This window comes from Osmerus mordax, chromosome 26, assembly GCF_038355195.1.
Source record: "Osmerus mordax isolate fOsmMor3 chromosome 26, fOsmMor3.pri, whole genome shotgun sequence".
NCBI lineage: Eukaryota > Metazoa > Chordata > Actinopteri > Osmeriformes > Osmeridae > Osmerus > Osmerus mordax.
The window spans coordinates 6,912,374-6,938,396 of record NC_090075.1 but is presented as its reverse complement, the minus strand read 5'-3'; the positions used below and the strand labels follow the sequence as shown (position 1 = coordinate 6,938,396).

The 26,023-nt window shown below is 44.5% G+C and overlaps 2 protein-coding genes and 1 non-coding gene across 3 annotated transcripts in view; 2 read left to right on the top strand and 1 right to left on the bottom strand.

Annotated features, from left to right (window-relative positions):
- Positions 1-1,558: 1,558 nt before the first annotated feature.
- The window catches only part of psmd1 (proteasome 26S subunit, non-ATPase 1), a 35,289-nt gene continuing 10,824 nt past the window's right edge, over positions 1,559-26,023 (top strand). The window contains exons 1-17 of the mRNA XM_067229975.1: positions 1,559-1,698; positions 2,419-2,462; positions 2,646-2,719; positions 2,833-3,002; positions 3,150-3,358; positions 3,760-3,903; positions 4,045-4,271; positions 4,591-4,651; positions 4,771-4,896; positions 5,366-5,454; positions 5,563-5,641; positions 5,767-5,940; positions 6,085-6,196; positions 6,403-6,599; positions 6,853-6,948; positions 7,371-7,435; positions 22,959-23,073. Coding sequence (XP_067086076.1) covers positions 1,683-1,698; positions 2,419-2,462; positions 2,646-2,719; positions 2,833-3,002; positions 3,150-3,358; positions 3,760-3,903; positions 4,045-4,271; positions 4,591-4,651; positions 4,771-4,896; positions 5,366-5,454; positions 5,563-5,641; positions 5,767-5,940; positions 6,085-6,196; positions 6,403-6,599; positions 6,853-6,948; positions 7,371-7,435; positions 22,959-23,073 — 1,998 coding nt within the window. The 5' untranslated portion in view covers positions 1,559-1,682. The remainder of the gene's footprint in view (positions 1,699-2,418; positions 2,463-2,645; positions 2,720-2,832; positions 3,003-3,149; positions 3,359-3,759; positions 3,904-4,044; positions 4,272-4,590; positions 4,652-4,770; positions 4,897-5,365; positions 5,455-5,562; positions 5,642-5,766; positions 5,941-6,084; positions 6,197-6,402; positions 6,600-6,852; positions 6,949-7,370; positions 7,436-22,958; positions 23,074-26,023) is intronic.
- LOC136936490 (small nucleolar RNA SNORA14) lies at positions 4,324-4,456 on the top strand. Its single transcript, XR_010875154.1, has one exon. It is a non-coding gene; the product is annotated as a small nucleolar RNA SNORA14 (small nucleolar RNA).
- On the bottom strand, positions 9,343-16,399 carry htr2b (5-hydroxytryptamine (serotonin) receptor 2B, G protein-coupled). The gene is made up of 3 exons (XM_067229873.1): positions 16,053-16,399; positions 12,650-12,850; positions 9,343-11,089 (listed from the first exon to the last, which is right to left on the bottom strand). Exons 1-3 carry the CDS (start codon positions 16,312-16,314, stop codon positions 10,122-10,124), a joined length of 1,431 nt encoding a protein of 476 aa, XP_067085974.1. The 5' UTR covers positions 16,315-16,399; the 3' UTR covers positions 9,343-10,121.

Sequence of the window (26,023 nt, the reverse complement as noted above, 5' to 3'; positions counted from 1 at the left end):
GAAGACATGGAGGCCCAGCCAGCACCCCAAGCAACAGGCAACAAGGTACAGTATGACAAAGACTGTTGTCTTGCTTGAAACTTCACAGGTGTATTTTTTTTGCAGTAGCCTACGTTCTGGAGACATTTATTTGTACGTTTCTTTTTTAGGTGACACAGGAATTCAAGAGGAAGGAATCCCACTGAAGACCAATGTCCTTTCAAGTGGAAGTCACACAGGCAGTGGGGGAGCAGGGAAGGATACTCTTCAGTCATGAGATCCTTTTCTGTTGACAGTACTCCCACTGTTAAACTAACATAAGTCAACCCTGGGCATCATTCTTTGGTTCCAGATTAGGTCAGTTAGCTGACATGTCATGTGACAGACACATTGGCTTGAATGCATATGATCCAGCACATTTCAGTTGATTAGTAAAGTCTATAACATAAGGAAGTTTAGATGACAACTAACTCATTAGTCAGACAATATACATTGTTTAGTCTGGCACATTCCTTTTTAATTTGTAATTTTAAAGAAATACACTGACAAAAAGGAACCTCTAAGGGGAATATGTACAGTATTAAATTCAGTTGTTAAAATATTTTTTAATACTGTTGTAACATAAGCTAAAAGTGATATAATACACACTTGTTTAAGGTAGCCTGAATTCATCAAATGGTAACCTAATTAGGAAGTTATCAAATCATTATTTTGATGTAACACAACTTTTGTTCAGGAAGTGGAGATTGTAATAGTGAGCCTTTGTCCGGTACATTAGTGGGTGTTGCACTTGAATTGAAGTCTAAGAAATCTAGAGACCACTGACTGTGAAATGTGTGTGTACCTTAGAAGAACAATTCAAACAATTGCACTAATAGTAAACAAATAAAATCTATACTTGACTTTCTAATCCTTTAAGCAGTGTTAAATTATTTGAGTTTTAGATATATTACAGAATACTACAGGCCTACTAATAATGAAATAAACACTTTTTTTACTCAATTTAAAAAGGGTTTGATACTCAGATTTGTTAATGGAAGACTGCAGTCCAAATGGATTTTATCTGGGAACTTGAAGGCTGTCTGTTACATTTGTTTTGAAAGAAAAAGCAAATTAAATTACATCAGTGTATGTGTTGGAGGACATCTCCCACGAGTGACACACTTAATATCCTGTCATTGAATTGGTAAGGACCGATTATTAATTAGATGTGATCGAATTCAATTTACTCACTCGTTTAGGGCTGCAATTTCTTTGTCTAACCCGCGGGGGCATAACGGTGGGCACTACAGGTAAAAGCACTGATTCATGCCAGACAGATAGCCTAACAAAAGCCTGTTTATTAACTGATTTGTAATTGTGCGTTGTTTTTATATTTACAAATAGTGGATGATGGTGTTTTTTTGATATTCGTTTTAGATCTTACCGTAATAAATAGAAATTGTGGCTGAGGATACGAGAACAATTATTGTGAGCCTCACGTTCTATTTTCATCAGGCAAAGTACACCGACGCCTGTTAGGAGGTCCTCGATTGGGTCCTGTCATTGCCGAACAAAAAAAGTTGCTTGCAATTTGAAGTGTTACTGTTTTGGACAACAGACAATTTCACTATCCGTTAAAGGTTTCGATTTATCTTAAGGTTGTTGTCGCTGATTTAAAATTTATCCTGGGTTCGAGGAGTTAAGGTGGATTAGAACCAAAGATGATAACATCTGCCGGTAAGTCAGTGACGTTAGTTAGCAAAAACAGCCTTTGTTACTAGAACCGGGATATACGGCTTGCTATGACAGCTAGCTAGCCACCATTGATTTAGCTGAGTCACAAAGCTAGCGCCTATACTAGCCAGCTAGCTAACGCGACCCCAGATATCGAAGGCCAGACGCCACTGTCAATGGAACAGAAAGTCATTGCAAATGACTGACTGGTAGTCTAAGATAAGTGAAGTAATTAAACGCCACCAGGCCAGATTAAAATACAACTAGCTCAAAACATTTTCGTTGCTGTGTTGTTGGCTGCTACGGTCTTGGTTGTGCTAGCTAGACACTGACGTTACCAACTAACGTTAGCTACCAGCTTTAGCTAGCTAGCTAGTTGGCGTCAAAACTAGATACAGACTAGTTTAGGCGGCGTAAAATGCGGATTGTAAAATATTATCACTAGTGTATATTTTCTAGTATCGACATGGCGTGAATGCTGGAACTTCTGGCCAAATGCTTGACAATTATCTTGATGGTTAATTATGAGAACTGTTTGAAGGCACTGCTACCTCTTCACACCGCTAGCTAGCTCGCTAACATGTGACCATGCAAAATTCGCAGATTTAAGTGGAAAGGCAGCGACCAAAGTAGCTATCTAACGTTAGTTCATTCAGTGGGTATGATAGTTATCTTGGTTTGTTTTTATTATTGTTTGCTAATTATATTTTATGTGTCTATCAGCTGGAATCATTTCGCTCCTGGATGAGGAGGAGCCCCAACTAAAGGTACTTATTCGTCTTATGAGTAAAATATTATAAAAGTATGGAAGATATGTTGTATAAGTTTTGGCGTTGCATTTTACTATAGAAATCAGTGTGTTGACTAATGTGCCGTCAGTTGAATCAAGACCCCAACTGATCTAAATCCAAGTAGTTAATTATGCCTGATGTGTATTCATGTTGCTATAGGAGTTTGCTCTACACAAGTTGAACGCCATAGTCAATGACTTCTGGGCTGAGATTTCAGGATCTGTTGACAAAATGTAAGTGCCCTGGATTCCAAACAAAACTGAAGTAATGCCTGCATGAGAAAATGATCTTGCTTTCATGTACCTTTTGATCAGAAAAAGATTAACTCGTAATTTGGTTTCAACAGCGAGGTCTTGTATGAAGATGAGACCTTTCGGAGCAGGCAGTTTGCTGCCCTTGTGGCCTCCAAGGTCTTCTACCACCTCGGAGCTTTTGAGGAGTCTTTGAACTACGCCCTGGGGGCTGGAGAACTGTTCAATGTCTCAGACGACTCCGAGTATGTGGAGACCATTATTGGTGAGTTCTGTTTTTGATATTTTACATGCACAATTACATCTTATAGGACCTGACAGTTGAAGTACACTATGTATTATGAGCACCACTGCAGGGGTTTTCACAAACACTGGGTATTTCTTTGATATCGCGGCTTTTCCCCCCTTGTAGCCAAATGCATCGACCACTACACCAAGCAGCGTGTGGAGAACGCCGAGCTGCCGGAGGATGAGGAGAAGAAAAGCATCGACCCCCGCCTGGAAGGCATCGTCAACAAGATGTTCCTGCGGTGTCTGGGGGACCACAAGTACAAGCAGGCCATCGGCATCGCCCTGGAGACGAGGCGTCTGGACATCTTCGAGAAGACCATCCTCGAGTCGGTTAGTGCTCGCATCGTCGGCTTCCAGGACGGCGGTTCTCACCCCTTGGTCCTCGGGCCCCCCTGCCCTGCGTGTTTTAGATGTGTCCCTCTTCCAACACACCTGATTCAAATGAATGGGTTGTTATCTGGCTCAGGAGAAGCCTGTTAACGACCATTCATTTGAATCAGGTGTGTTGAAGCAATGAGACGTCGAAAACATGCAGAACAGGGGGTCCCTGAGGATCAGGGTTGAGAACCGCTGTTCTAAGACAATTTTGGTGTCACACATGTGGCTTTGACTTCTGTACTGTACTCGAAAAACATCATGAAACCACTCACTGTCAATGTTGCTTTTTTTTTTTTAACAAACCTTTTATGTATATAATGTGTTTAAATTCACAAAATGTTTCTCTGCTATAGAACGATGTTGGTGGCCTCCTAGCGTACAGCCTGAAGGTCTGCATGTCACTGATTCAAAACAAGAGCTTTCGCAATGAGGTCCTGCGAGTGCTGGTCAAACTCTACATGAACCTGGAAAAGCCTGATTTCATCAATGTCTGTCAGGTAAAAAAAAAGAAGAGACATATCAAACTTTCAAGTGATCGGTCCACATGTTCATGCAGGTTTGCTGTGTCGGTGTAATACACAAAGAACCACTCAACCATTGTGGCTAGCTAACAGGCCTCTCTCCCTTCCTCCTCTCAGTGCCTGATCTTCCTGGACGACCCCCAGGCGGTGAGCGACATCCTGGAGAAGCTGGTGAAGGAGGACAACCTGCTGATGGCCTACCAGATCTGCTTTGACCTGTACGAGAGCGCCAGCCAACAGTTCCTCTCCTCTGTCATCCAAAACCTGCGGACCGTTGGCACGCCCATCCCCGCTGTCCCCGGCTCCACCAACACTGGCACAGTGCCCGTTGTGGACAAAGATAGGTACGCTATAAGTCCGGAGGGAGGGAGGGAGGGAGAGATGAAAGGGGTATTTGTGCATCCTTTGTAAACCCCCTAGTTGCTGAATGTGTAGCCTCTGGGACATGGAAGGATGCAAGATTGATTTTAGGGAATCCAAAGCCGGTGACTTGTCAGTGGCTTTTGGCTATTTCAACTCTAAGACAGACACATCAGGGACCTGGCTGTGCTTTGCTAGTGGTTGATCTGGTTGATGACATTCAATGATATTTTGTAGTTGTCTTGATGTGATTGGTTAAATGCATCAGACTTCAAAGTACACTTGCAATTCCTTTTTTTGCAGCGATGCCATGGAGATTGGTGACAAAGCAGGCAGCTCCCCTGCTGGAAAGGTTATGGAGATGGTAAGCACAGATCTTGGGACTTTTCCAACGTGCTCAAAGTCAATTACATTGTTGCCTGATAATGCCCTTGGATCATTGAATGAGTAGTTCATTACTGCTGGACTTTTTTTGTTTGGTAGGATGACCCTAATTATCAGAATGCCAAGATGATCAAAATTCTCAGCGGGGAGATGGCCATTGAACTGCACCTGCAGTTCCTGATTCGGAACAACAACACAGACCTAATGATTCTCAAGAACACAAAGGTAAATGTCAGACGTGATGTTGTGGAAATGGAGTCTCTATATCCACAATGTACAGAGCATGCTCACACAGTGAACAAACAAAATAACACGTTGTCGATTTGTGGGGAATTGGTCCTTTTAGTTTGGAGATTTCAAAAGTTGGAAAAAAACATTGACCTCATGGCTGACACAGGACACATTTTTCAGGGACACATGGTGTATCCTGTATCACATGAATGTTATGATATCATATCTGGTGTATCAAATCATATGAAAATAAGGGCTCATAGTTAGTTTTTGGTAGAGTTCTACAGTTAATTTCGTTACTAGACCCAGGATTAGATTTCACTGCTGTTCTTATTATCAGTAATGATAATAGAGTATGCAGTTTATTGGTGGAAAAAATTGGCAATGCCCTACTACCAGATGGCACTAGAGCATGAAATTCTAAACCAGACATTCTTCTTTCTTTTTTTTAAATTCCCTTCAGGATGCGGTCCGAAATTCAGTGTGCCACACAGCCACGGTCATAGCCAACTCCTTCATGCATACGGGTACCACAAGTGACCAGTTCCTCAGGTATGGTTGCTCATAAACTAATGTTGAAACAGAACCAACAAATGGCCGCTATCGTATGGTGAGTGGTACGATCCACTCTTGATTATTCCTTATCCATTCAATCTACAGAGAGAACTTGGAGTGGCTAGCAAGAGCCACCAATTGGGCCAAGTTCACAGCCACAGCCAGTCTTGGCGTCATTCACAAGGTACACTAACTAATTACACTTGTGAATCGGGAATCGGTTTGATTGGATATGACCAATTTATCACTCAGGTTGTTTGTACAGAACTGAATATTTGACTTTTTATATAAACATTCAATGCTGCACAGGGCCATGAGAAAGAGGCTCTCCAGTTGATGGCCACCTACTTGCCCAAAGACACGTCCCCCGGATCAGCCTACCAGGAAGGAGGCGGCCTCTACGCCCTGGGACTGATCCACGCCAACCACGGGGGTGACATCATCGACTACCTTCTCAGCCAGCTGAAGAACGCAAGCAACGATGTGAGTGGACGCAACTCCAAAATCAGAATTTCTAGTTGATGGACAAATAAATGCCCAATATCATATCTACCCCCCCCCTACTCCTGGGATTGGGATTTGAAGTAGTCTGTAACTCGACAGATGTTTTCTTTGTGCTGTTCATAGATTGTCCGTCATGGAGGTGGTCTGGGTCTGGGCTTGGCTGCGCTGGGCACCGCGAGGCAGGACGTGTATGATTTGCTCAAGTCCAATCTGTACCAGGACGATGCAGTTACAGGTATGTTCATCAAGAAACTATTTGGCAAGACATTGTTCTTTTATCATGAAATGCAATACATGTGTATGCATTTTTTCACTGTCTTGCATCTATGGATGAATCTGAAAATCAAGGGATGCATCACAAGATTTGAGTGGGATTGGGCAAAGCGTTGCCGCTGCCTCCGTTCCTGAATTGACTCGTCCGTGTCCTCTCTCGTTGTCCAGGCGAGGCGGCGGGCCTGGCCCTGGGTCTGGTCATGCTGGGCTCCAAGTCTGCCCAGGCTATCGAGGACATGGTGGGCTACGCCCAGGAGACGCAGCACGAGAAGATCCTGCGAGGCCTGGCCGTGGGCATCGCCATGGTCATGTATGGGCGTATGGAGGAGGCAGACACCCTCATCGAGAGCCTGTGCAGAGACAAGGTACAGCGTTTGGCTTTTACCACTTTGTACGGCCTGGAACGACCATGTAGTTAGCGACTTTCGGCGCGTTTCCTGCTCATTTTGCGCAGTTTTAGCTACTATCAGCAGAGCTAATGTAACATACCCGTCGAATAAGATCTAGTCGGCCTCTTGTTGATCCAATCACGGGTCACCGGGGCTGGAATGGGCGGGCGCACGCCGACAGGAGGCCAAGGCTCATGTCTGTTTTCCCTCACGTCGTGTCCCCCCCCAGGACCCCATCCTGCGGCGCTCTGGAATGTACACAGTGGGCATGGCCTACTGCGGCTCCGGTAACAACAAGGCCATCCGGCGCCTGCTGCATGTGGCGGTGAGTCTCTCTTCCTCATCCTTCTCTATACACAAGACCACAAGCTCTTGGCAGGAAAAGTGGGTCAGCTAAAAGAAATGGAAGGCTCTTAGCAGTCGAGATTGTTTGAAATGATTAGGATATATTTTTGGAATGTTTAATGTGATGACATGGTCCCCGTGAAAACCTTGGTGTAGAGATGCACTGGGTTCCCAGTGATGTCCTGCAGATGGCAGCCTAGATGTACTGAAAGAAAGGCTGTATCCTCAGTTACTGGGTTTAAGTAAAGACTACTACTTTATAAAAACATTTTTGGGGGGGTGTGGATTTTATAATATAGATATAAAATGTAGTCATTTTCTAATTCATAAAAAAAATGACGCCAAAAGCCCCACTAAGTTAATTTCCCCTAACGAAGCTACGTCCACATCTGTACCTTGCAGGTCAGTGACGTGAACGATGACGTCAGAAGGGCAGCGGTGGAGTCCATCGGGTTCATCATGTTCAGGTAAGGACACTCGACCACGCGCTTGCCTCGCTGTCCTCACCACGGCTCCTCTGCCAAACCGTCATCCGCACACTAGAGGGTACTGTACTCGCAACGTGTCGGCCTGGCTCCGCTAACAGGGTCACAGCCAAACGAACACAGATTAATCGGCCCCTCACATGTATACACAGACCGCATACCGCCCTTAACCCGGGCATTCTTTCCAAATGCGTTTGGAAGAGGTTTTCACACTATCACCAGAGGTTTGTCTAGCCTCTGCCCCTTTTTCCTCCATTTCGCTCAAACATCCAAAACAAACTGAGATGGATGGTTTCTTCCCAGACCCGAGATGGATAGGTCTTTTCCACTCCAGATTGCCAGTGGGGCCTCACCCACCTTTTTGGCTGTGCCTTTTAACCCACCTTTCCACACTCGATGCCGTCTCTCGAAGGAGAAGTTCACAGGTCTCCACCAAGGTCTTCAGTATTCTCACCCTGTTTGAGCCTTAATGGTGAGGTGTGCAACCAATTGAGCTGGTTTCCAAGTCCTGTAGCAAAATAAGTCTTGCTTGTGACATTCATGGTTAAATAACAAATAGGTTGGTTTGTTTAATTGTCGGAAATCTGTCTTGCGTTTCAGAGAGTACACCTGTTTATTAGTATGGCGGTTATTGAGATACCCATTATTTAATTAGCTTTGTGTATCCTTTTTATTTTGGTGTGATCGATGTGTAACCTAGTAGTATGTTGATCTATAGAATCACTAAACGCATTTTAGTAAGTCATAAGACCTTTTGAAATGATGGTGGAGGGAAGGTTTGCCCCTTGTTCTTACAGTTCAAACAAATATAGCGCATTTGTGTTCGTGTTTATTCTAAAGCTTCGAGTGGGCATTCTGAGATCTCCTGTTTAATTTCATGCTCTGTCTCAGGACAGTACAGTAAGCTTCTGTTGTCACGTGACGACTGGAAGGTAGATACAATATGTTTAGAAGTGCCTATTATCTCCTCTATGCCCCAGGGCACTTGGCTTCCTGTCATCCATCACACGTTTTTGTGTTCTGTTTATGGGGCTCATCACTCATCTTTTGACGTGAATTTACCCATCAGGCCGAACAGCAGCCTTGAACAGTGTGCCTGGCCAAACAAAGAAACGATGGGGACTATTTTAAGCCCAAAAAAGGCTATGCGATATTCATATGATCAATTGGCTGTTAGATAAACCCTGTGTAAATCCTTCCTGTGTTTAGAAAGCCCCCTGAACGGAAACAATTCAGCAGAGCTCCTCCCTTTCCCGCTCCCACCTCCCCTGGCTCCCAGGACACTGGCCCCCCCATCCTCTCCACCCATCTGGGAAAGGCTGGGAGTTGGGGCGGGACAGGCTGGCCTGCCGGGGTTTGTCGCACACTAGGTGTATCTATAGTGAGGTAGTCACTCATTTTGAGCTTGTGCAGTGTTTTTGAGCGACAGTGTGTGTGGAAAAAAAGCTTCACAAACAGTTCAGTATTGAGGGGTTTTGCTTGCACAGATCAAATCATTATATAGTTAGGGTATTTGTGTTATTGTTCACACTGGACCATTTTACTTCAGATGCTCCTCATTTTACAGCCTCTCCTTTTAAAGGGGTTTTGACAAACATTCAGTTTTTGTGGTCATGAACCCTTGAGTGAGCACATTGCTTTATGGGATTTCATTTGGGCTGTGCTCAATTTGGGACACAAGTCATTGCTAACTCATCTCAAAGACTGAAAGTGAAACTGCAAATGATCTACTGTAAACCAGGACCATTGTCATCGTTAACATTGGGACATGAAGGCAAGTCAGGAAGTAGCAAAATGCACAAGGCCTAAACACTTGGAAGACGCAAATCCCACACGTTGTATATTTTTCCTTTAGTCAAGCACAGTTCATCATGGTCATTAACAGGTACTAAGAAGGCCATCTTTTCCATACATTTTATTTGTCTGTATAGCAAAGCTTCCCATTTGCAAAGGGTTTGTCCTTGTAACACTTTCATACAACAAGCTGCTTGAATGTAATAACACTGGGCAACAGAAACGGTTTGACATTCCAAGACTTGCCTATACAACGACTGTTGATAAAAGTAAAAAAGATTACCAAAACCTGCAGTTAAAATTGGTGCCATCTATTATGTAAGTAGGCTATCGTGAGTTTTGTGGAGCCAGAAGAATGTCTAGTTTATAAGGTGGGAGTAGTGTTTGTACTCTCCATAGGTAAGCATGTAAGCTCCTTAATGGAAATTGTCCATAGCAGATTAAAATAGCCCAAGGGGTCATGATTAGCATGAGAGAGAAAGAACGCACTGTATCCAGGGAAAGTTTACACAGTCAGTCTTCATTCCTGAAGTTTTTGTCTGGCAGTCTCCTTAAGGGCGATCCAACCAAAGCTTTGTCGGCTTCGATTTTTATTGAGGGCAAGCGCTTCAGTGTACCTTCTGACAGACTCAATTTACAGAAAGTTCAGCAATGTTTAGTACAGAATCTGGGGGCCCCTCGTTTCTGAAATCTTCTTTCTTCCCTTGTGTGTAGCTCTTACAGCCCAAACATAATTCACAGAAACTGATGCATGGTGTCCCCTGAAGAATGCAAACTGAATCTTGTATCCTGTCCTCATATCCCTCTCATAGAGGTTGTGCCCTTATATGTCTGTGGGCTTTGTGAACTCCCCAATAGACGATTCCTCACGTCCCTAAACATAACTGACGTGCTCCTCGGGTTTACAGTCCTCGTTCTCTGTCAGGAGCAGTGTGTCGATGACGACACAGCTGGAAGACTGGACGGGTGCTTGTCGTCGCCTCAGAGGGCTCTGGTAATTCACCGGACCGATGCCGTTCTTCATCCCCCGCTTCATGAACCGCTTTGAGTTCTCCGCCATTGAGGAACGGAAAGAGATCCGGGTCAAATTCCGTCGCCCGTTCCGCACCGGGGTGTGCCCGTCGGGCCCGTTACCGGCCGTGCTACTGTAGTTGCAGGTCATGTAGCGCGTGAAAGCCTGGCGGAAGGTCTTGTTGAACAGGGTGTAGACGAGCGGGTTGATGCCCGATGACACGTAGCCCACCCACACAAAGATCTCCATGAGACGCCCGATAACGTTGAGGTCACAGCTGGCACACAGCACTGAGGTGACGTTGGTGATGAAGAAGGGGCACCACATGACCACAAACAGGAGGAAGACGATGCCCAGCACCTTTGAGGCCCGCTGCTCGTTGCTAAGGTTCTGCATGGACTTCTTGCCCATCGTGGACATGCGGCGAACGGGCATGTCCTCGCATATGAAGGGGGTGTTGGGGTTGGCGCTAGCATTGGATCCCCCCGGAATCTTCTCCCTCCTCAGCCCCTCCAGCATGGCCAGCTTGTCAGCAGGTGAACCAACCATGGGTATGGGCTGCTCCTTCTGGGAGACCGTGGAGACGGTTGGACGAGTGAAGCGTTGGGTGACCTTTGACCTGAGCAGGTAGACTTTCTTGCGCAGCACCTGAATGGTTAGCAGGTAGATGACCATCATGATGGTTAAAGGGATGAAAAAGGCTGCCAGGGAGCCAAACATGATGAACTCTCGAAAGCTGTCGGGCTTCAACAGGCAGGTGTGGTTGCTGTTAAAGGTGGCGTTGTTTGGCATGTTCCCCAGGCCTTTGATAGGAATTGGGATCGCTATACCTGTAAAAACAGAGAGGAATGGTCACTGGTCAGTCAAAGAGTTGTTATTCTGTATTAAATGACTGTTTTATAAAGAACCCATTAACTACAAAGTGTTTTACGAAGAGACAGTTTTAATGTTAGAAGTGTGCTTTTTGGAGGGGAAATTGCATTTCTTTTGAGACAGCTGAACTGTAGGAGTGTTTAGGGATTCATGCTTTTATGGAGGAGGAGAGCAGAGGTAGTAATAGTTTTGAAGGAAAACGACAAACTGGGACTCCTGGAATCTCCAATTTTCTACTCCATGGTCATGTTAACAAACCATAAATTGCGATGCTATTGTGGTTCTGACATAGAACATGCACCCTGGCCAAAGAGTCTCTTCTACCGACATTGGCTTCCGAGCTACTTCTACAGCTTTTTCTAGTCATCTGGATTTGCTCAAGTAAAGATATTCAATAAATCAGAAATCACACAGGGCCCAGGTATAGCAGTGCTATCTAGAAGGGTCCGAACTGTCCATTGTTGCCATTTAAAAACAGATTAAACTCTGCCAGGTTTTCACACAACAGTTTCCTGAAGCCAAAACCCTCTGGGCTGATGATGTTAACAAACTGAAGGGTGTTTAATTTCATTTCCCACTGGAAAGCTAATATATAATATATAACAGATCATTAAGAGCAAACCAGTGTGCTAATATACTGGAGGTTCACTGGGCAAGTCATCAACAACGGAGACTTGGGCTGTAGACACTGAACTAATAAAAAGGTCATCAGTCAGGAAATTAAAACAAAGCCCTTTGTCTAAACATCTTTTTAGATTGTGGTACACATGTCTGTATTGGTATAATCTTACATGGTGCCATCAAGAAAATAAACCAACTTGCTGTTTGAATTTGTCTTGAAGGACAGCTTTCCCGGTTGTCATGAGAATTCCAGTGGACCAGACACTTCATTTAAAGACAATGAAAAGACCAAGTTGGAGTAGCAATATTCAAAGGGCCTTTTTATTCACGAGCAGATAAATGCCCTTCTACCTAGTAACCTAATTGCATTATGAGGCCTAAATAATGTTGATTTTAATTTTGCATTGAGGTTTTGTTAAATTAGGTTGATCTTGTTTTAATTGTTTGGTTAAGTTACCTTAAAAGAAAATGAAGGTACCGACATTGACTTTGTAATCTTTGAAAATGGTTTGAATGCTTTAAATAATGTAAAACATTTTTACAGTGGTTTTGAAATTGTCGGTACACTTTTTACATCATTTTTTACTGGAGGAAGTCACCTCTTTTCTGCTACTTTTGTGTAAATTGTCAACTGGATTGTGGAACAGGTCACCTCTTCTGCCATCTCTCTAATTCTTTGTCACCTCCCTAAACCCCTCCTGCAGTAGTGAATGTTTATGTCGTTTAGCTTTTATTACTTCCTGCTTTTATTCTGACTGTATAAAAGGGGTCTGCTATGGATCACATGCCAAGAAATCAAGGAGCAATGACATTAAGAATCTTGCCCTCAGGTTTCGGTGCACGCTCTGAACTTTTATAGGGCCGTAGAACGATAGGCAGTGCAGTCATGTGCTTACCGATGGATATTAGCCAGACCAATGCAATCTTGGCTATAGCTTTGGCCCGAGACTTGTACTGACTGTGCTGGATGGGCTTCTTGATGGCGACGTAGCGGTCGAGTGATATGGCACACAGGTGCATGATGGATGCTGTGGAGAACAGGACGTCCAGGAAGAGCCAGATGGGGCAGAGGAAGTCGGGGAGAGGCCATCCCGAATCTGAGGAGACAATGTGAAAATATGCGAACAATATTTTTTGGGGGGAAGGTGTCCATTAGACATGCATTCTACACAAATTGCTTGTATTCCATGTGCCATGAGCATTTGGGAAATGTGCAGTGGTGAGGGGTTGGAACCATCTTTCATTTAGGGGGTTTCTGCTCGTTTGGTTGAAGAACAAATACGTTCTTGTTGTGACTGTATATAATTGAAAGTCCTGTCCGATAGACAAAATACCCCAGGCGCCGTCTTCCAGAAATCTTTGTTTTTTGAGTTCAGAAATTTACCTGTTATTAGGCTGATTAATTTGTGGGTGCATCATTGGCTCACCGGATAAAGCACATACCACAGGGGTCTTACAGCAGCGACCCCGATTCGATTTTGGCCTGGGCCCATTGCTGCAAATGGTGATGCAGAAATGTGTGCTCGAAGAATATCAGTCCATTTAAAGGCATTTCTCTTAGACAAAATTATATTATTGCAGTGGCCCATTTGCAATGCAGTCACATGACATAGATAATGTTGTGGAAATGAGCCACAAAGCTTGGTTAAAGTCGGCATTTCAGTGTGATGACCTGGTTGGACTCTTACAAAAACAATGTTGAAATGGGTGTCCTCCATAAGAGCTATATTTGAGTATTTCTATCGTCATTATAATAATTGTATTTTTTCTTTTTCTTCAATGTCCAGTTCCACCAAATACCAGAATGCAAGCTCTCTGACCTGGGCTATTAATATGTAAAAGGTTTTTCAGATTAAATATAAGTGATACTTTTATGAAAGGACTTTTATGGACATTTGTAGTCAAAATTGAACACAACACATAATTGGTATTTATGGAAAATATACGTTGTTATGGAATGTAAAATAAAAACTAGTATCATTGTTTGTAGAAATAGTGAAATTGTAAACGGCTCTTCAATGCCTGCTGCTTGTGGAGATAAGTGAGCACTGGGAGATTGCTCTGGGTACAGAAAAAGACGCCTGGCTCTAAAATATTTATGCTAATGTTGGCATAAGTTAACCTGGCAGACAAAATAATGTAATTTTATGTGCCAAGGCAAAAAATGTTCCCCTCTCCTCAACATAAACACTTTTTGTGGTGCTGCCTCAAAATCATGGCACTACGTTTAGCACTTCCCCACCCAAATCCTTCAAATAACTTTGGTTAATGGTTCTCTACTGTCACCTGGGCCCTTTTTCAGTACTACCTTTAGGTCTGCACAGCTTACTTTAAACAGTGGAACCGTTACGTTTTTCAAGGTGTTGACGAAGCCTCATTCATCTGTCCTGCAGATGTGGTCAGAATGCCTTAGGATCCTCACTCTTGTAGACAGCAACTGTGTGCCTTGTTAAGGTTCTTTCCCTACTTTGGAAGTTTTAATTGGTGGACATTCCAGATACGAATGGGGGGGTCGCCCTCTCGTAAATATTGAATATTTGAGATAATGTGCATGATGATTAAGACCTTTTTCTCAAGGAGAGGACATGATGGAAAGCAGACTGACTACAAAAGAAGGCCTTTTAATCCAATGTCATCATATTGGTGTTTCTCGAGTTTACAGAGGTCCAAGTTTAATAGCAACTATTTACGAGGGGTGTTGATATGGTAGTTAAGTAACGTTTCGTGTCTTGCTCCTCCTCTGGCATGTTTCAGCTGGGATTTGAATGTTTGCACCGATCCCGCTGTTTGACTGCACACACTGTTCTTAACCGAGTCTGGGTGTACACGGGGCCCTTTACGAGCCCTCCCCGCCGAGTGGCTCTGAAGGCACCGTGTGAAGCACTGAACACTGTTTGTGTCTGGGTCCTCCTGACCTCTCTGCTACCTTCCGTGCAGCGTGCTTCATCTCGATCGGGGGAGGGGGGGGGGGGTGGGAGGGAGGGAGGGAGGGAGGGAGGGAGGGAGAGGGGAACAGCGGCTGCCTGCAATAGTCTTTTGAGGGAGATCATGTGTTTCGAGTGGTTGTACAGAAAGACGGAGCTCTGAATGTGCTGAACGCAACCCCAGCTTCCCCCCCCCCCCTCTGTACAGCCTTGCCAAGAAGCTACCAGCACAAACAACCAGCCCAACCATCTTCTTGTCACAGACGGTCTGAGGGTTTCATTCTTCGAAATCAAAACAAGCGAGCCACTTAAAGGAATTCATGTGTACGTTGCCTTGACTTGTACATCTTCCCATCTGCCCTGATGGCTGCATTAAGATTTTTATCCGAAGACGTGGCCCCCCCCTCCCTCGTTTTCCTCCTGCCCTACTTTTTGTACGAGACACATGGTTCTTTCGTGAAGAACCATGTGTTTCTTTTTGACTGCAGATCAGATCCCTACACGCATGGATGAGGTTGAGAACATGGAATGACACATGGACGCGGTCATTTATTTCACAACTAATAAGGAGTAAATGGCTGAGCCAAGTCTCCGGGAGAAAGATGATCTACCGTAACGCACAGAAAGGAGCGGGGAGATGTTGAATTCATCACTTTGAATCGCCTCTGTATTTGCACAGCATCGGCTTTCTTTGCATTCGATTCAACAGCAAATGTTTTGTCTTTTTTCTCTCCTCCTGCCCCAAGTGATATTGTGAGACGCATCAGGCAATGTTTGTTTTTAGGTTCACTTTTTCATTGGGAGAAAGGAGATCCGAGTCATGATGGTTTGGATCTGATAACACTAGGGTAATGGCATAGCTCACGGAAGTATGTTGTTTGTGGACTGCTATCTTATGTTTCCTCTGTAATTTGTTCATGACTCATCATGTTCAACATGATCTTATCTTGTGTCCAACTCCTAAACCCGTCCACTGTAATTATTATAAGAATGCGTGCGTATTTCTTGTGCAGTTTATTTACAACAAATGCAATCCCCCATTGTTGCTAAATTGGGTTATCCTTTTAAATTCAAACTATGAATGTCGGCCGTCTGCTTTGCCTTGCACATTCACTGGAAATGTGTTTCCCTGGTTGGTCGCAGACAATCTTTTCTAGTGAGCTTTTCAAGTGCAACTCGGATCATTTGTGGCCAAGCTAAGGGAACTGGGTGGCATTGGTCTACCATCAGCGATACCGATTTAGAGAATTGAGAAGTCTTTGTATTCTAAATAGTCTTGACCATAGCTTTGGATTGGGCATCAGGTACGTTTGTGACTACAGCACCTATGGACCTCTCAGGGCACTGAGAGCTTCTCCCTGTGTGGTCTACTTACTGTACAGCACTGTGACCAAGGCAATGGGCATCACCAGGAGTCCCACCAGCAGGTCGGCCATTGCCAGTGACATCAGGAAGTAGTTGGTAGCGTTCTGTAGCTTCCTCTCCAGAGACACAGCCAAGATGACCAGAATGTTGCCCCCGATGGTGGGGATGATGACCATGACCATGAGCAGGGCTGCCCAGCGCAACTGAGCCCCGTTACCCTCCCCGGGCCCCAAGCCGTTCGGCACCAACGGAGCCGCCTCTGGCTGGGACATGCTGCTGTGGAGGGGGTAGCTAGCCTTGGCGCGGGTTGGGTCTCTGCTCTGGCTGGCTCCGGGAGCTTGGTCAGCATGGTCACGGGGTCCCACAGGCCAGGGCTCAGGACAGGGCAGCTCAGGACCAGCACACGCAGCGAATCATCTCTGGTCAGACATACAAACCCCAAAAAAGGACCCACTTGGCGATCCGAAAATGTACCGCCAGGAATTGGAGATCCTCACCAGAACTCCAACTCCAGAAAGGAAGGCGATAATCCAAGCACAGGTTGTACTTCCAAAATAACTAAGCGGAGATCTCTGATTGGTAGTCCAGGCACCATTTAAAACAAGGAGTGTCTAGTGAAAAAAAAGGTAAAAAAAAAAAAGTTATTGCTTTGTTTTTCCAAGACATTTTCACCGTATGAATTCCTATTCGTGACATTTATAATTATTTAAATAGGAGTTTCCTGTACATCATTAGTATTGATTGCAGCTCTCTGATAATTCGGCTATTCATCAAGGACGTAGCTGCAACCACAGTTGGACGTTTGTTGTGACATAAAACGTGTCTAAAACATGCCAGTGTAGGTTATTGTAGTTGTAAGTTACCTAACTATTTATTTATAGGTTAATTTACCATCTGTTTCCAACATATTAAAATACAATTTGAGCTTTCCTAGTTTAACAGTACAGTAATTGTTTCTGAATGTATTAATCATAATACTTTTAAGATATGAACATTTGGAGTGCTTTTTCAATGGTGTTTCATCTCTGCCTCCAGAATTACCTCTAAATTGGCACTACATTTATAACCCTTACAAAGCCTTTGTCACCAGCATATGATTCAAATTGTGTGCCATCAAGTGTTTACATTCTTGAGGTATTATATCACTTGTCGACAACAATTAATGACCAATGAATTTGATGGATATTAAAAAGCTTAAGTGAAATAACTAGCCAAATTCCAAATACACAAGTAATCGTATAATAGAGTAAAATAAAAAATGCAAGAGGGTTCATTTTTATCTTACCGTCTCTTCTGGCAGTAGTCTTTTTATGGTCCACTTTTAGTTTGTCCTTGTGTGGTTCACTGCCATTGCAATCAAAGCTATTAAATCCTTACTTCAATCATGCAATATGTTGTGCGTAGGACACAACACAGAACACCCCGGCACTCCACATAACAACTGAACTTCAATCCTCAGCCAGGGAGAATGGTGCCTGTTTTCTTGCCCCTTCCTATAAATGTATGCTTCCTTCCAAAATAAGAAAATGTCACCAACAGCCCCTCCTTTATAGAAACAAAAATCATTTCAATTTAGAGCATTCCAGACGCTGGAATTTCCTTCGCCCTTGCTTGTCGGAAGAACCCCTGATCTGGATGCGCACCAGCTACAGTGATCACAGGTTCAAAACTTCCAGCCGCCGCGTTTCCCCTCTTTCTCACTCCCTCACCCTGCCTTTCTTTATCCATCCGCCGCTCTTTGGTAGACTTGAACCCCTGCTTGCTCTCTCTCCCCCCCCCCCTCCTTTTGCTTGCCCATGAGTCAGGCTCAGGACAAAACAGATGAATGTCTTTGAGCTGGCCGTGTGCCAGTGGTTCTGGGAGGTAATTTCCTTCAACACAGCCGACCTACTGTTTATATTTGTCACTTTCTGTGCTCTCCTCCAGTAAAGGCGAGAGATCGGGGTTGGAGGACAAGGTGATTTTTAAGGCTGCTGTAGGCTAAACATTACTAGACGGCATGTCACATTTACGCAACATTTGCCCCTCTCCGTGATAAATGAATGTCCACCTTCCACCTGGCCAGGATTTAGTCATTATTTAACACATTTCCACATTGCCTACACAAGTGTCCTCCCACCTAACCTGTGATAATATGTACGTGAGTTTGATTTCTGTTTCATCATGTCAATTAAAAAAAGATTAAATCAAAAATGGATGTGTTCTGGGAAGGTGTTATAGCCAGGAAATGGCGGTCTGTGTGAGGCTTGGAAGACGGAACACAAGGTCACAGCCCTCTGGCTCCCACCTGGGCCCCTTTTAAGAACGTCTCGCGCACCAAATATTTTCTCCACTCCTAATCCAGCTCAGGTGTTAGTATCTAGGTGAGAGAGAGAGGAAGTATTTTATGAGCTCCCTCTCTGTGTCTATCTGAGAGCTAACTTTAGTGTCTCAAATTCCTTCGACCGTCTTGTTTCTCTTCAGATATCAGCCTGATTAGGCTCTTGATGACGAGCTCATTTGTGACAGCTGGTGTAAAAGACACCCTTCCCTGGAGCAGAGACAAGGCAGTTGACTTTTAATTGGGAGAAAGGTCAGAGGTCACCGCTTCCTTGCCAGGTCCCCAAGTGGAAAGTTTGGTCCTTCTGATCCTCAAATGCAAGTAGAGGCTGAGAGATGCTGCTAGAACTGCTCCAGACCTCTAGATCAAGCCCTGGATACTGCTTAAATAATGCAATTAATATTAATTACTAACATTACACTAACATTCTAATAGTTTGTTAAATATCTATGAAACTGAAAATTCCATTGTGTTGTGTAAGGAGGTATACCATAATGATTTTTGTTTAGAATTTGTTTTTAAACTCTTTATGAGCTTGGCACTTTAAACCTATTTTGTTATGACAGTCAGAGGAAAGAGATTTCGCAGCCTCCGTTTCCTTGTTGAAACCAACACTATCCAGGTGCTATCCATGACTCATTTAGGTAGAACGAATGGGCAGAAAGTTAATCAAATCTTGTACCCTTCATGCATTTGTAATAAATCCCTTTCTCATCTATTGACCACGAAACAAATTTGACCAGTCCTTTTATTATTCTATTATCTGGCCATCATTTTATTATTTCCGCTGACAGGATTTTAACCAATACTAATGCTGCAGCACGTTCTGCGTTTGTGTTTCTCTCTTGGCATCAGTTTCCGTACGTCGAGACATGACATATTAACTGCTCAGACATGACAAAGTGCCTGCAAAGACAGGCACTTTGTAAGTGAGCCTCGAATCTTTGGAGCAATTTAGTTCAACTTCGGAGTCAGGTGGCTGAGCGGTGAGGGAGTCGGACTAGTAATCCGAAGGTTGCCAGTTCGATTCCCGGTCATGCCAACTGACGTTGTGTCCTTGGGCAAGGCACTTCACCCTACTTGCCTCGGGGAATGTCCCTGTACTTACTGTAAGTCGCTCTGGATAAGAGCGTCTGCTAAATGACTAAATGTAAATGTAATGTAAATGTAACTTGATATTTGTAAAAGAAAAGATGTAGGCATAAAATATATTGGTCAGATATGGACAAGTGTGTCCTGGGTGCACATTTCATTTTGTATTTTAAAATGAGATGGTCTAACCACACTTAACATGTTCAGTTTTACATTTACACCTAACTTTTTTTATGTCCACTCAGTGGTAGCATTAATGAGAAAAATAATAAGGCATCTGTGTTACTTTGAGCCTGCGAGCAGTGTTTCAGCACTACTGGTCAACCCTGCAATTTGATTTAATTCTGTTCAGTGTCAGTATTACAGAGACTAAGGCTGACATTTAGAGGCTTGGGCTTTGAGTTCAACTTTATAGGCTTGGTTATATGTTGCTCCACTCCCTTCTCAGTCATAAGATAGAAAGGGGCAGGGACATAGATGAAGATTGATTTTTGGAGTCACTTAAATTCCCTAACCTTGTGAGTGACCCGAGGACAATTCACTTATGTTTGAGAATGGGCTTCAAATGAAACCCATTGTAAAAGGTTTGACTACTTTGCGGCCCAAACTACTGCAACTCCCTGCACACTAATTGCGAAGTTTACCTTTCAAAAAATGCAAACAAATAAATAAAACATTTGTTTTAGCTCCTCCCAGGACTCCAATAGATATACGCTCTGGGATAACCATAGCCCTTACTTCAACAATGAAATTCATGTACTCAATATTAATATCAGGTTTTGTGAAATATCCAAGTTTCAGAAGTCAACCTGGCCACAGCATTTCCCTTATCTTCCCACCCTGCCTGCTCCACGAGACGGGGCAGATCTAAGTATAGATGTGTGCTCGTCATCCAGCTACCAGAATAGCATCTTATATCCCTGTTGGTGAAATTGAAAGGCGATCCAGATCTCATGTTGATTGCCATTTGTGATCAAATAAAGCCTCGGTGCTAGTTGAGATGAGCTGCTTAATCCAAACAGGCCTGTGGAGATTAGACTGCAGGAGAACGCCACTGCAGAAATGTTGGGTACTAAAGGAGAGGCCCTGGGAGGGTTTGCAATTCATTAGCACAGAACCAAAACACTGTTTCAGATTCTGTCAGTGAAACCTATGGGGCTTTTTTAGAATCTGATTACAGATAGAGATTCTATTATGATGGTGTTGATGAAGACTTCAGTCCATTTATACTACTTGTTGTTAGGATAAAGTTAGACGCTGGTTTAAATTGGCAGTTTAATGGAGTTTGAGCATAAGTGTACGTTCACATTATTTCAACAATTATTATTATTATTTTTTTACATGAAATGACCTGTGAAATGTAAGAAAGAAAATTCTGCATTTGCTCAAACTAAGATGCGAATGATTGTGTAATGGAACAGAAAAGATTCCAATTTCAGCAAAGCGTCAGTTGTCTAGGAGAGTTGGCATATTGTGACGTTTATGCAAGTTGGTGGCAAAGCAATCTTGAAGGATTTGTAGTTTTTGGAGGCCTTTTAAAATAAATCAGTTTACCACCTATCAGTTTTGGATGACTTGCAATTAAAAGCTGACTGATGGACTGGCTATGGCCATAGTACAAGGAACCAAATCTTTCTAGGAACTTGCATGGTAATTTTTTCAATTGGCGCAACACTTGGGACACAGGCAATGTTGGTGTTATCACCAGCCTTTTACTTCAGACCAGCCAGAGCACGCTCAATAAACTGCAGATGACCTCATCTATGGTGTTCAGTTGTTTTGTTTGCATGGTCTTTAAGTAAGTAAGGAGGCTATGTCTGCCTGGTGACAGACTTCAAGTCAAGACATTACACTGGTGGTGGATAATGCGTTCTCTATTTAGAAGGACATCTTTCAGTTATGGTTTTGGCTCAGAGGAAATCCTGTTCTCTTTGTCTGAGCAAGTTCAGCATACGTTATTATTTTTGCCTTCAAATGTTACATATTTTATTTTCTATATTGCCTAAATGTTTATTGCTAACTATTCAAAAAAATACAAGATTTTAAGGTATTCACCCAACTGAATTTGGTTAAACTTGCTGCCAAAGTGTCTTGGTGATGGCCTTTGATCTCAAACCTTAATTAGAGGGAAGAGCAACAAAGTGGATTTCATCTGCTCACTCCAGGACCACTTCAGTCCTGTTAGCGCAGAGCCCATTAAGTTAACTTCACATCTGAAGCGCATAATGGCAAATGGCTCTTACCTTCGTACTATGGTGCAATGGTGCTAAGCAGGAGATGGAGGCCCCAAACACAGATTTGACTCCCCCTCCATTCAGCCCACCCTAGTCAGTCTCATCTCAAACACTACCACCCCCCCACCCAGCCTCTTCCCTCACTGAACAGTAGAGGTAGTGGAGTTGAGGGGTGGGATTGGATGGGGAATGGTCATAATCACCTTGTGTAAATTGTTTAAAGAAACCATCTTGACACAGCTGCCCGGACTAGGGAGAGTTGGTAAAAGGTATTTGAAGGCTCAAAAAGAATACGTGCGGAGGATCCTTATAGTGAGAATGTGGGTTCAGATGGTAGCCAGGAAAATGTGATGGGGAAGGAGGTCCTGGCAACTCTGCATGAAATGCAAGATGCTAGGAGCTATGGTCTGCAGAGGTTAGCCAGAATGTTAGCTTCACCACAGGGGTAGTGTGGCTGGACTAAAAGCCCTTGGGTTGAAAGTTTAAGTAAACTGAATTGTTAGCTTCACAACTAGGTGATTTTCTTTGCCTTGGGTGAAGTGGTAGGTTAATGAGATGTGCACTTTGTCAGTGTGTCTTCCCTACAGTACATCTTCATAATCTGTCTCTTCACTTTACATCAGTCTGCAAAGAAATACTCTCGGACTAGGTGCGAACGGTGTAGACCCATACAGAAATGTTCTTCTTGCAAAATAGTTTTACACGGTGGTTCACATTCCCCAACCAACACTCACAGAAAAATATGCAAGTACATGGCAAGGTGTCAGGCCAATTTATCATAGCCCTATTTCCTGTTCTCACATGATTCATACACAAACGAACACGTTTTGTTAACTCAGAGTTTGGCCCTCCCTACAACCACAAGAGTATTGCCAGTGCACTGCCTTTAATCTGTTGAGTGACTGTCTGAATATTCCATTGTGTCTATGGCTTTAACTCTGAACTTTCAACTTTTACCTTTCATCGTATAATTTCACAATTATCATGGCCTCCCCCAAGTGGATCAATTCATATAAAAAGCCAGCCAAGCTGACAGAATCACAGCCTCTTAAAGGATTGACCCCAGACAGGCATCCCACTAAATTCCTCCTTAATCCCCCCTGATGAGGATAAATGGTTATCGATTTTGCATGAACGCAGTGCCAAGAATAATCTGCACTCTAACGAGGTGCCCTTGTCTCACTCATTCCCAGTGTGCTCAGTCTTTTTAGTTGCGCGGTACCGTTCATTGTCACCCATGCTTGTCTCTCTCTGGTTGTCTCCCGCCCAGGACCCCGGAGCAGTGCCCCAGTGTGGTGTCCCTCCTGTCGGAGAGCTACAACCCCCATGTGCGCTGTGGAGCTGCCATGGCCCTCGGCATCTGCTGTGCTGGTACTGGCAACAAGGTGAGATCATCCCTTTATTTAGCCACTGTTAATTCCCCCGTAACAAGGCTAAGTTATATAAACTCCTAACCGTCCTGCAGGGATCCAGCTGCCATTCACTTCATTTGAGGGTTCTCGCTTTGGGAGGATATATAATGTTATTCTTGATGTGTAGCTGGCCGATCAACTTAACAACTAGGTCAACTTGACAGCCGCTAGCCAGTAATTGTACCTTTCATCTCTTTTGCAAAACATGCCACTAGTTGGGACACCTTGATATTGTGAGCGAGAGTGCATGCAGCGTTGGAGCTGTAGTTTGTTCACTTCAAAAGGTGACAGAGGCGTTGTGTTGGGGAGCCCTGCAGGATCTGAGGCACAGGCACTGCATCAGCACAGAGAGGCACAGGCACTGCATCAGCACAGAAAGAGGCACAGGCACTGCATCAGCACAGAAAGAGGCACAGGCACTGCATCAGCACAGAGAGGCACAGGCACTGCATCAGCACAGAGAGGCACAGGCACTGCATCAGCACAGAGAGGCACAGGCACTGCATCAGCACAGAAAGAGGCACAGGCACTGCATCAGCACAGAAAGAGGCACAGGCACAGCATCAGCACAGAAAGAGGCACAGGCACTGCATCAGCACAGAAAGAGGCACAGGCACTGCATCAGCACAGAAAGAGGCACAGCCACAGCATCAGCACAGAAAGAGGCACAGCATCAGCACAGAAAGAGGCACTGGCACTGCATCAGCACAGAAAGAGGCACAGCCACAGCATCAGCACAGAAAGAGGCACAGCCACAGCATCAGCACAGAAAGAGGCACAGCCACAGCATCAGCACAGAAAGAGGCACAGCATCAGCACAGAAAGAGGCACTGGCACAGCATCAGCACAGAAAGAGGCACAGCCAGGCTGGGGCCCAGAGGGGCTCTAAACGTACCCAGCTGGCTCCAGGAGGATCTAACATGGGCAGAGGGGATTCAACAACTGTTTACTTGGGAGCTCTGAAGTCAGCGTGACCCACAGCCCTCTATTTCAGTCTGCTGAATTCGCAGGTCCCCTGAACCCGGGTTGTATATTTTTTAATGACAAATGTCCCATTATCCATTAATGTGGTGCGTCGACTAAAGGACATGCACTATTTTGTGCATCCCAAAAAAACAACAACAATAACCTTTCCCCGCCGACCTGTTTTTGGGTCGTGCAAGGTTCTCATTGCACCTTGCAATGCAAACGTTCTGAGCCAGAGCTGTCGAAAGTGCTTATTCCTGTGTAATATTCTGCCGTCGTGGTCCATTTGGGGAAGGGAACATGTTCGTCACTGACGCAGCGATGACCTGTGCTTGTGCACAGGGGTCTTTTTAAGAACCTGGGAAATGAAAAAGACAAGCGGCAGCAGACCTCGAAACTGCCCCTGGTTGGCTAGCAACGACCGCTGTTTTTGCGAGCCCCTCCCTCCCCGTCTTCCTTCAGACCAATTGATTGCTCCGTGAATGAAGGGCCGTTCATGTCGATGCAATCCAATACACGAAAAAATCAATTGTGTGGTGTGACATTGTTTTTTTTTTATGGCCGTGAATATGGCGATGAGCAGGAACAACCCAACAAGAGTTAGGTTTATTGTTTTGGTGGTCGAGTTGGCATGTCTTTTACCGAGGTGTACACTCTGCGGCGAGACTGGTACAGCACGGTCTGGAAGAGATTAGAGGGATCGCCAGACCCAAAAAGGCCTAACGATGCAGGCTGATCATTCTCAGGTGCGGCATAGTCCAAGCAAAGTCATGGTCCATTACAGCTGGGCCATGGATGAAGCCCAGAGAGAATGTTCTGGACTGGGCCTGGCTAGACATGGGACTTGTAAGAGGCTCCAGCGCTCTGACCACCAGTCAGTTTCTCAGTACAGGAGCCCCTGGCCTTCAGGGAGAGGACTGATGATGTTGTGTCTGGAGAAGTGGGTCACCCATTACAAGAGACCACAAGCCCCTGCCATCATTTACACAGCACACCTGGGGGCTAGATTTTTCGAGTTATTTCTGCTCTCCATTTGCACTCGCAATGACAAAAAAAAAAAAAGAAGAGACCCGCAGGGTTAGGCTGTTTAGACTACCTATTCAGAACATGGACTATTCAGAACACAACCGATCAGGCAATGTGGCCTTTTTTTTTTGCTGTCATGAATATTCAAGTGCAAAGCAATTTGGGTCTAGATGGACTGTGCTTAATATGCTCACTCTAAGTAATTGGACAGTGTGTCACGGTTGCACCTTTTGCATGAGCACATCAAACAGCCCGGTACTCTGAGTAGAAAAGGTAGGAGGTGGCTTGCCATTATTTTATTACCCTCAACATATTTTAACATTAATATTTCATGCAGCCATTTTTATTTTATTTTTTCTGAACCTGTAAAAAAAAAAAGTGAAACACGCGGTTGTCCGTTTACAGTAACGGTCTCCGCTGCATGCTCTGCGTCAGCCGCCGCTCCACATTGGACCCGACAGTAAATGCCCTCAATTAAACCCCACCTGCCGACCAATCAGGAAGGGGATGCGGTCTCCCCGGCGTCTGCCCTGCGGATCGTTCAACACCGGGGTGTTCTGCCGTGCTACACCGTGGCCACGGCAGGCCGAGCAGAAAACCTCGAGGTCCGGCGGTTTATTTTCTCTCCCCCCGCCGTCGCCGGGGTCGTTTGTTTCTCTACAACGCCGCAGAGCGGATGGCTCCCGCCTGTGAGCCTGGCAGCGTGGAGTTGGCAGAGCTGCCGGGACAACAGGAGTAGGAAGGATGAAGGGAAGAGGAGGAAGACTTCTCCGCTGTGGAAAACCAGAGCTATTGATGAGAGGGAGATGGAAAGGAAAAGGGGGGGCAGGGGAGTGGAGGGCGAGGAGTATGGAGGAAGAATTTGGTCATTCACGGGAAAACATTTTTCGTGTGTTTTTTTTCTCTCTCGCATACTGAGTGTTTTAAGTAC